Here is an 11216-nt window from a genome sequence, read left to right as displayed (position 1 = left end):
CCAAACAAAAATTGAAACATTTATTACAAAATGATAATAAAATATAAGATACATGAAGAAAAATGTCATGTTTTATATGCAAAATATTCAAAACCTTATATCAAGTGTTAGAGAGAACTAATCTGAATTAAAAGAGTAAACCTGCTGCAGTGCAGTTGGTAAATGACATAACCTACAAAGAGGGTAAAATTATAAAAAAAGTAGGAACCTTTCATTTTTGCTGAAAATATATTATATTAATTTTCAGATTAATTACCAACACTACATGTTCTTATGTAAACTCTGGTTTAACACGTTTCTGACATGTTGTTTTACAGATATTTTAATTTGAGAAAATATTTTGAAAAGGAATGGCTCCCTGAAACTTTCTTCTTCAGTCTTTTAAAGTAATTTTAATGATAATTAACATGTAGAACACCAAACAAAAGTCACATATGAACTATGAAATAGGTGGTAATTGCTGATACCTAACTCTTATGCCTTACAGAAAAGGCTCATTTGCTACATTGCACAACATAATCCTCATTACAAGATGGAAAATAGGGAAAAAAACAGGTGTTTTTATGATCAAAGCTTACATTGAAAGCAAGGTCACAATTTGGTATTTAAAATAAAGTATGATTCAAAAACAAGGTTAATTTTGACATATATGATAAAAATATGGCATTTTCATGTTACTATTTGTAAGACTAAAATATGTATGATATATAAAACAATCATCAGAATATACCCTTATCAAAATTAATAGGCCTTAGATTTTCTGAGCAGTATCCACTTCTAATCACAGGACAATACATGTAACTGGGCTTATACAGGTGCTTGTCAAATATTACAACGTATTTTGCCTAAAATGCAAAGTAATAGACTATCACATTTGGATAAATTGCCTTTAAAAGCAAAAAAAAAAAAACTTTTTTCTCACTTAATGGTGCAGAGTGAGAAGTGAGCTGTTTTTTCCACACTTGTGTATGCACCACAAATAATGCATAGGCCATTCAAAACCTGCTCTAAGCAAAAAAATGCATCATTATCTGTTCTGTGTGATCAAAATCACCCATTCTCAGTGCAGAAAATAGCATATATTTCATACTATGACATATTTGCAAATGATCAAACTACTGTTTCTGATGCTCTCCCTTTCTTTCCTTTTTTGGCCTTGCCTTTTTGACCTTTCCCTTTTGACCTCCTTGACCTTTCGTTCATAGGTGTTTCTTCATCTCTAGCTTCCTCTTCTTGTGGCTCTTTGTAATAAATCATAGAAAAATCCCTGCCTGGTATACACTTTGGTAAAAACATTGTCCATACATATATGATGACACATGTCCAACTAGATGCCATTTTCACCCACACAGACGACCAGTTGAAACCAAAGCTATTTATGTCAGCATCTTCTGGCCTGAAACAGTGTATTTATATAACTCTTTTAATTTCATATCCCTTAGAAATGGTAATACTACATACTTCACAAAAGGCACAGCACTGATATTTGTTATAATTATACTGCTGCTATAACTACTAATTACACACTTTTGGCTGGTCAATAAATATTACCGATAAATGTCACTCCCTCTGAAGCAATCTTACTACATCAGTATGCAAAGAAGTATGTTTATTGACTTACATGTACCAGTTAGTGAGCTGCATCATAATATACAAACTGGCCAATGAGAACATGAGGTGGAAGAAAGAATAGCTGTAGACCACTCCACCCTTTTCATTACGCATCAAGTTTGGGTAGTTCTCCCCATCTACTTCATCTGACTCTTGTGCTGCAGGACAATTGAATTGCAGCACTGTGATTTTGTAAAGATTTTTTTAAAAACAAAAATATGTTTGAAGCTCTTTATTATAATTATCGCTTTAAACAAAAAGGTCATTACATTTATGCACCCATAAAAATAATAAAAGATTGATTGGTTTCACATGATTTGTTCATCATACAGTTAAATGAATCTGACTTGAGGTGTAAAAAAAAAAGTAATGTACTTTTAGCCATGAGAACTCCAAATGGGAAAGAAAGCTGTAATACATAAGCATCCTCAACAAGTTTGTTATTTGAAAATATCTTATGGAAATATTTCTGGATTGTATCTTGAATTTCTATCTGATTGCTTTCAATTTCAAAAACTTGACAGTCGTATATGAAAAGTGCTTACCTGCACAGCATGTACACCAGTCATGCTGTAAAAAATAAACAAGGCATCATAAAAAAACAAATTAGCAAAAAGATGCTGGGGAAACTCACTTCTAGGGAATCCTTTATATCTGAGTTGATTATCTTTCAGATATTCATAAATGGCATACAAACAATTGTAAATTAGATGCATAAGAAAAAATAATCTTAGTAATACTTACTGGCTCACTGGGGACCACACCCAACCGATGGGACTCGTGAGATGTACTCAGACTAAATGTAATAAACAACAAGTACTAATGTGATAAGCGAACTCTTAAATACTTCTAAATTTGACACAGATGTTTATACAAATTTTAAGATACTTTACTACACAAATCATTAATCTTCTGATTACTTTTATTTATACTGTTAATATTTTTAATACAAGTTTTTTCAAAATATAACTTTTTTCCACAGGATAATTTGCCCTGAATGCAACTTAAACTTAAACACCAATATTACCTTGCATATATAGCCATAATTAATGTTATAAACAAGCCAACATAAGCTGCAACCATGTCTGCCCTGTCTGTGTCATCAAATCTTAAGAAACTAAATGAGGGTGGGCGACATAAGACCTCAGTGTGGTTTGTTTTCTCCTCTGCCATCACCCCCGCTGGAGAGGGAAGAGGGGTTGAAGGTAAAGGTTTTCCCTCTGATGCTATCTTTGTAGGCACATCCCTGTGGTAAGAGTCATCATGAGGCACTGGGGGAAATAAGAAGGAAAAAAAGTGAGAAGGAACACATCACTGGATAAACAAAATGACAAAATACCCTAGAGTTGAATTGAGAATTGAGAAAAAATATTCACCGTTTGCCATTTTCAAATATCTACATGAGAGTGCCAGGGTAGCAAAATCCAAGTTTTCGAAAAGTGTCACTGAACATTCCAAAAATATTTCAATGTAAAGCCAGTTTAACTAGATTTATTAACTTAAAAACATTGTTTTTTAGTTAATAAAAGTTTCCATTACATATGATTTTACATCTTGCAAAATTTCAGCACTCTAATCTTACCAATTTCTGGAGGTTCACTGGTCATGGCAGACCAGGTGAGGTAGATCACATAGACTGATATTATGGAAGACTGGAGTAAACCAGAATTAGGATTACCTACAGAAACAATAACAAAATCATATCAATAGTCATGCAGATGCTGGTCATATTTCATTTGGAAAAGAGCTGATAAATCCAACAAAGAAACATTCCCAACTAAAACCAATGCAATCAAACTCATACATATATGATCATTGTAAACACTTGAATTCCAATCTCAAGAGTACAGTAAAATCTCAAGAGTACAGTAAAATTTCTTACCGAGAAAACCAATACAATCCTTTAACTGATATTAGTAATTGCCAATATTATTACCACTATGCTTTAGTCCATAAGCCTATTTTTGGTGGATAAACCTCGAAAACATATTAAATACTAAACAAATAATGCACAATCATTTTAGGGCATCTCTGTCATCTATTGCTGTAAATTTTTATTAATACAAACTAAGAACAACAAAGACAATGGCTTACTTTTCATCACACAAGGTGTGATAGAGAGAAGTGACATGAGTAAGCACAGTCCTGCATTGACCCCAATAAAGATTTTATTCTTCACACAAAACCTTGGATTGGGGTGGGTGAAGTTGACAAACAGAAAGGCTATACCCACAATGGCAATGGTGAAGAATACTAGAGCCACTGTTATCACAACTAAAAGAAAATAAGGCAAATCAAAACAAATTTAGTAAAATCAATAAATGCATGTTTGTCTGTTGAAAAAGACCTTTCAAAACATTTTTTCATGTAAACAAGACTTTAAAATATTTTCAATGCTCTTTTCATATAACTTTTAAATAAACTGCAATTATACTTGAATACATGTACAATATAACAATCAATTTTAATGTTATATATAACTGAAAAAGATTCGTCCCAATCTTAAGTGCATGTGTGACTATATATCTGACAGTATACCAAGACTTACCACCATGCCAACATCTGTTCCCTTTTACACCTTTTGTTTTCCCAAGCCTGTATGTAAGAAATATATTATATTGAAAGAAACATCTTGCCATCTTTATACATTTAAGGAGAAATAAGTTATTGACTGTCAAGTAGACCTTCAGAATCCAGACACACAATTGCTTTTCAGTCCCATAACCCACGGTGAGAAATGTAATCAGAGAACATTTTGTCCTTAAATAAAAATGACATAATATTTAAGACTATATGAAAATTAAGTTACACAAAATTTAATTTTTCTTTGATATGGACATTTTGCTGTGATGCTTTTTTGGTGCTGAAGTTTGTTTCTAAACTTTGGACTGTCTGAAGCACCATCCTACCATTTTCCATTCCAAGTGTGTGCAAAATCCACCAATAGCAGTAACTGCAGCACAATGAATATGAAGCCTCCAACCATTCCCACATACATCCATACTAGAGACAAATAACAGTAAAGTCAATATTTTACGATTTCCATTTGTGCAAAGGTCAAATATGTAATACATTAATAGACACAGTAAATGCACTAAAAGCCTAAGGCTTGATATGAAAAATTTTTATCGCTAAACTGTATCACACACAAACTGCACTAATGCAATAACTCGAGCAGAAGTCCATATTAATATGTGTTTATACAGGAGAAATCAGAACCTTAGAGATGAATTGTACATACTGACACTGTGACTATATACATTCATAAGAAAACATTAAGATTTTTGTTATGCCAGAATAGTTCTTGATTCATGGTGTTACACTGCTAGACTTACTTATCAAACTTACCAAGGCTTATAATTTTATTATTCTTAATGAAAAATGAGCCAATTATGATCCCAATAAATATTAGAAGCTTAAAGCACCAGAACCTGAAAGAAAAAGTGATGATAACCTACAATCGTTACTTCAAGGATAAATAGAAAAAAATTATGAATAAACTGAATGAATGAACATGTCTATACTTAAATTTTCATTAAAACATTAAAATGTGCATTCTTTGTGACACTTTTTAATCATTCTTTTCATATTTTAATAACTATTAAAATATCTGCATGCTTGCAAAGCTATTATAAATAGAGCATTTAGTGAAGTCTAAAACAGTTCATGTCATTACCCATTATGTATTCCTGCCCTACAACTTTTGCTGGTAGCAACACCAAATGTGATGACCATAAAGATCAGATAGAAGGCCGTCATGGCAAAGCCTATCCTGTATACAGCCATATAGCCCACCAAACGCCTACAGTTTGGACCTGCATTCAGGAACATGCAGGTTTCATTGAAGTATGGCATCTGAAAAGTTGTACATTCATAACTTTTTATTGTTTCTCTTCCATAAAACTTCTGCAATATAAAACTATTCATTAAGAACTTTGTGTGACCATACAGAACAAATCACCCATGATAATATTGCATATTGGTGCAAAAACATGTTTTTTTTTGTTTATATGTAAATAATACCCATAAAAACTTGTTACTGCCACAGTACGGCATGCTTCTTAAGAAGAGAAACAACACAGAAAAATAAAATAACTTTGTGTTAAGACAAAACAAGAAAAAAAAACCTGTTTTAAAAATATTTCTATTTAACTTGCATCATTACATGATATGCATATGCCTTTTTGGGGGGGGAGGGGATTGTATTTTTTAATTGTTGTTCAACTATTATAAGATCAGGGACAAGTTTCACAAAAAAAAAAAAAAAAAGCTCAGTTGATATACAATTATTACAATTAATTACACTATAGTAGTGATTTATTCTAGATACAGATAGTGAACCAAAACTTTCAGTCTTCCAAGTTATGAAAAACTGGATGGTTTTGGCGATAGGAAAATTTTTGTGATAGTGGACCCGGTGTACCATGAAAATGTGACACCCCCAAAATGTGACTCCTCAGTCAATTTTTCATGATGAAAATGTGACTCCCCTTCCATGAAATTTTGACTCCCCCACAAAGCTTTATAAATCTTATTTTACTTGAGTATATGACTTTTATACTGAAGTATGCACAATGGAGTATATATTGGCACTTTTTATTAGTTTGCAGGTGAAAACTTTAATGAGAAAATAAGAAAATTAAAAATGTGTATTTTACCACCCAATGACTATGAAAAAGCTAATTTGTTTGATATTTGGTGATCATTTCAACATCTTTCCCTTAGCATTATTTATGAAGAATATATTGGAAGTATTTGGAAGTTTGGTGGTAAAATATTGGGTGCAAAAAAAAAAAAAAAAACAAAAAAAAAAAACAAAAAGAAAAATCTTCATATTCAAACCTATGGGCTTTGGACTCCCATGAAGAAAGGGCCCCATTTTATATTTAGCCACCATACCATTGTTTTCATTGTTTGCATTGTGACATATTTTTTGTAAGTATTTGAAAGTTTGGTGGTGAAAATTTTGGTGAAAATCGATTATTTTTGAAATAAGTATTCATCTTACTACCTGTAGGGTGGAAAAATACAAATAGGGTAGAAAAATACACATTTCAAAATTTCTTATTTTCTCATAAAAATTTTCTAAAAGTGCCAATGTATCCCCCATTGTGCATACTACAAGATAAAAAGTTATATACTCAAATAAAATAAGATTTATTAAGTTTTGTGAAGGGGAGTCAATATTTCATGGGGGGGAGTCAGATTTTCATTATGAAATTTTGACTGGGGGAGTCAGATTTTCATGTTACACCAGTTAGCTTACATTTTCCACCAGCTCTTCCTGTATCTGTGGTGTGAGCATGAGGACTGCTATTAATGTCCCCAGTATATAGAACAATGTGTACATGATACGAGTGCTGGTGGATTCATTGATGGAAGGGCAACATGCACAGCACAGGGAACAGGCCACTGAGCCACAACAGCAGGCCACCTGAGAAGAAACAATAACAATGTTATGAACATACTAACTGTGAAAAATCAATTCTAGTTCTGCAGTGGATGTGGGTAAAGTTACTGCATACTGCAGATTTTTTATCACTAAATGGATAACACATAGAGCATTATTTTATCTCGATGAAAGAAGTTGAAAATGCACCTTTTTTTTTCTAGATCATCTTTTGCAATCAAGACAATAAAGAATGTATCTTATCATGATACAATATGCAGCAAGGAAGAATATCCTTCAACCAAACAGAAAGAATTTCCTTCAACCAAACAGATAATATATCTAAATGAATCACGATTATATAGATTATAATTATTGGATGAACATCTATCTCTAAATAAACAGAATTTAAAATTATCACTGTAGTTTAAGAACTGTAGTAATAGCCTTAGAATATGTTTTTATGTCATACTCATTGTAAAGATGTACTTGGACCAAAAATAAGATAAATAACTGGAAAATACTGCTTTTTACATGCAACTTAAATTTTTATAATCTTCCAAATTTTTTAGTGTGAAAGTGCTTCTTGGGTTATGGAGAATTGCCTAGTATATTGCATGCAAAATTTCTGAATCAGTGTAACTTTTTATAATAATATAATCCACGAATATCCTATTAAGACTGGCTGGAAAAATAGAATGTCACATTTTTACTTCTGTGCAAGATCTAATGATACTACATTTACATGTCAATTAAGTAATGAGCATGATAATTAAGTCACTAACTGACTTAATCATTTAATCATTACGGAGTATGAGATGTTCCCATAAAATGTATGGGCTTATCTAATTGCTTCATTTAAATGGAATTGTCATAACAATGTTTTTTTAAAAAGTAGATGCTGCAGCATAATGATACTGAAGAAAGGGGCAAAAAAAAAAAAAAGAAAAAAAAAGCCGAGATTCATGCATGGACAACAAAATAGGTGATTATAGCGTCTCTGATCCAAGATGTAAGTACCATTAACATTCATGAAATTTTCATGGCATATCAGCTCAAGTTTCCACTAATTTGTGAGTCATTTTTTAAATCAAGTTAATTTAGAATCAAGCTCATGACCCCTGAATACCCTTCCATTTGTCAAAATGCAACTTCTAAAACAAAGACAAAACTTCGTTTATATGGCATTTTGGGGAATGCTCAAGGGTACAGTGATTAACACAAAATTAAATTACATGGTTCTGGTGGGAACATTTTCCCACAGTATGGTTTTCTAAAACATATATACTTTACATATGCCTACAGGATTGACTGTTCTCATACAGTAGATGTATGTCAGCAATCAATTTTGTTTGCATACTCAGGAGGTCAAATAGTCTGTAGCACCACAAGAATAGTGCCAAAAGAATGTCTGTTCACATCTCCCCATAATCTAACACAAGATGTATTTCAAGAAGGGGTCAGATACGTTACTGCTGTGTTATCATATTTGGGTTTCCAGTACAATGGGATCAGAGAAGAAATGTAGTACATATATCTGGGTGAATACTAATATATATGCTCTTAAGCACACATATAAAACTCACCTTAAATAGATCAAAGTAAGAACATTTTCAATTTTCTCAAAACAGCAGTTAAGCTGTCATTACTGCCATGTACATGCAAGTCTGCATACAATAAGTCACCAGGGACTAAAGCCAAGCACTCATTCAAGGTGCAAAGTGAAATACTCATGCAATGTATATCTAAATTTAAATTAATTTGATAAACAGAAGAAATTGTTTTAATTTATGTATATAGTTTGAGGCTTTAAAAATTAAAAATCAAATCTAGTGTCTATGTTATCACACACATGTACTTGTGTTACACAGTGAATATATTGATCACAAAAACAAAAGTGCTATTATGTTACAGGTGTACACGTGAAAAAATGTCAATAATGCTCACAGATGTCCCACAATGGGAATCATCTGAGATAGGTCAAAGTCTGATTCAAATTATGATTCAGCTTAAAATAAGTGCAATTTTGCAAGATTTGGAGAGGAGTGGGATCAGAAATAATTGTAGAATACTGAAAAAGGTGTAGCATCAAATAAAAGATGACAGAATTAATCGATGGATTTATTACATAATATTAATTTTCTCGTTGTTTTCTCTTAAGTTCCATAGAATTACAGTGTTTTCTATATTTTGCATGTTTCTTTTGTATTGCTTTCAAATGTGAAATTCTATCTGCAAACTGTTTCACCATTACTGGTAATTAATATGAAGTTAACAATATCTCCAGTGGATTCTTGCCCACTTTCTTGTTTAAAATTATACCACGCAATGGCAACATCCATATTTAAGGCTGGTATGATTGCCATTAAACCTTTCTCTTTTCAAAGCATTTCATAACAATGTCTTTTTTTAAATAAATTCATTTAATCAATAGTTTTATTTTATTTTCACCAAAGATATGGCTGATATGTGACATGGAGAATGATAGCTACCATAAATATATCCAAGATATTTTAAATAGGACATAGGAGATAGCTAGCCCCATAAATTTAATGCTAGAGTCCAACAGATTAGGCTGACCACTAACACAACACATGTACAATACCTTGTAAAATAATGGTAAAAATACCAATGTTAAGTCTACTGTTTTCAGATCTGTAAAGCAGTTCTAGCCCATTCTGACAGACCATATCACATAATCGGGCATGTTGGGTTAGTTTGAGACTTAATTTTCAAATATTATATATGGTATATGTAGGTGGTTAGGAGGAGGACAACAGTTCAATGCCAACATTTAACTGGTAATAGAAACGCTAAGGTTAAAAAATAAATAGATAAAATAACAGCAATGAGCAAAAGGCGGGACGTTAACAAAATTTCCTTGCTAAATAGCACTGTGTGTGAAAGTGCATTGGGCGTGGAGGGGGGGGTGAGATGCAGGGCTTTCAGACGTCATTCTTTGCAGGGCATTAATTCAATCAAAATAAAGGGTCACAATAAGTCCAAGTTGAATTAAATTTCCTGGGTTCTCAAACAATTTCAACTGATGCTTTTTAAATTTATACAAACATGTAAGGGAACTTAAACCGTTGTCAACACAGACACTAGGGGACAGATGTTTCAAGCCAAGAAAAAGACTTAATTAACTGACATGTAATAGTAATTTCTCTTACCTGGGTGCAGCAACAGGCTGCACACTGGCACATGTTGTTAGAGGGATAAAATTTAACCCCAAGAACGTCAGTAAATAGCCATTTCTGCTAACAACTACTGCTCCACATGTACAACCGTCCACCACCCGTAAACACTAACAATACCCTCGTCACCACCTGCACCGGAAGTGAGCTTGTTTTGGGTGTTCCGTCTTCCCCCCTCCGGAGTGAATCAATGTCAAAATGAAGATTGGGATTCCGTAAAAAAAAAGATAGAAAATAGAAAAATAACACACGAAGTATCTACTATTTAAGTTTTAAGCCCACTTTAAGGCAACGGTAGTATATTATTTCCATGCGGATGCATTCAAAATAGGATTTGGATAGTTGAGCTACACGTCCACGAACACATGCACCTGACACATCCAATTTCCTTAATTCCAGGATTTTTTTCAGTTTGTGAAACTTTACCTTGAATAGGTCTGTCTTGATTATTTCTAAGATGACGATTTAAACCATATAACACAGATGACAGTTCTAGACACCTTAAATCTGGTGTTATCGGCCCTCATAGTTAAAGGGATAACAAATGTTCATTTTGGCCAAAAAAATGAATTTTCCCATACTTACTAATGGTTAATGAATCCATTTCTACATTCAAAGTTAGTCCCTGTTTTTTTTTTTTTTTTTTCTTTTTTTGTAATAATTTCTTAAGAGATTTTTAGAGCATAGCCATCTATGGAAGTCACGTGGTTGGATGGCAAGCACAGATTTCAGATTTATTGCTACAACTGCTGTTTTTGTGGTAAAAAAAAGAATATCTACGAGTTGTTTCCAACCTATTTATTGTAAAATATAGATTTCATACAAAGAGTTGTTATCCCTTTAATTTTTCAAGGTTCTTTACCTTCCTTCCTTTTATCAAATAATCATTAAACAGATTAACTTATCAGTTGTATTTCCTAAAATGCATAGAAAAAAAATGAGGAACATTGATTAATAATCTCCAATAGTACATTCACTGTCCCCCCCCCCAACACACTCACCCAAATAAATAAATTAAA

The 11216-nt window shown here is 32.5% G+C and overlaps 1 protein-coding gene across 2 annotated transcripts; it reads right to left on the bottom strand.

The window, feature by feature from the left end:
• Positions 1-6: 6 nt before the first annotated feature.
• LOC106150452 (serine incorporator 5) lies at positions 7-10364 on the bottom strand. Of its 2 annotated transcripts, none has more exons than XM_087001795.1 (13): positions 10174-10364; positions 6878-7045; positions 5288-5466; positions 4960-5042; positions 4521-4614; positions 4160-4206; positions 3706-3885; positions 3194-3289; positions 2639-2882; positions 2356-2407; positions 2157-2181; positions 1622-1793; positions 7-1396 (listed from the first exon to the last, which is right to left on the bottom strand). In XM_087001795.1, exons 1-13 carry the CDS (start codon positions 10204-10206, stop codon positions 1111-1113), a joined length of 1659 nt encoding a protein of 552 aa, XP_086857921.1. In that variant the 5' UTR covers positions 10207-10364; the 3' UTR covers positions 7-1110. The 2 variants fall into 2 exon arrangements, with proteins under 2 accessions (XP_086857921.1, XP_013378734.1); XM_013523280.3 differs by having other exon boundaries at positions 1622-1769.
• Between the last annotated feature and the right edge of the window lie 852 nt (positions 10365-11216).

The sequence above is a fragment of the Lingula anatina genome, chromosome 1 (genome assembly GCF_051362555.1).
Source record: "Lingula anatina isolate TDL-2025a chromosome 1, LinAna3.0, whole genome shotgun sequence".
Taxonomy (NCBI): domain Eukaryota; kingdom Metazoa; phylum Brachiopoda; class Lingulata; order Lingulida; family Lingulidae; genus Lingula; species Lingula anatina.
The sequence above is the reverse complement of the archived record's forward strand: the minus strand, read 5'-3'. Positions and strand labels throughout refer to the sequence as shown.

Excerpts from the sequence above, each read along its gene's own strand:
- LOC106150452 (XM_087001795.1), bottom strand. The coding sequence starts at position 10,206 with ATGTGCCAGTGTGCAGCCTGTTGCTGCACCCAG. Across the intron at positions 4,615-4,959 it reads TAATAAAATTATAAGCCTTG|TATGGATGTATGTGGGAATG; the intron begins GTAAGTTTGATA and ends ATTTGTCTCTAG. Across the intron at positions 2,182-2,355 it reads GTGTGGTCCCCAGTGAGCCA|CATGACTGGTGTACATGCTG; the intron begins GTAAGTATTACT and ends TATTTTTTACAG.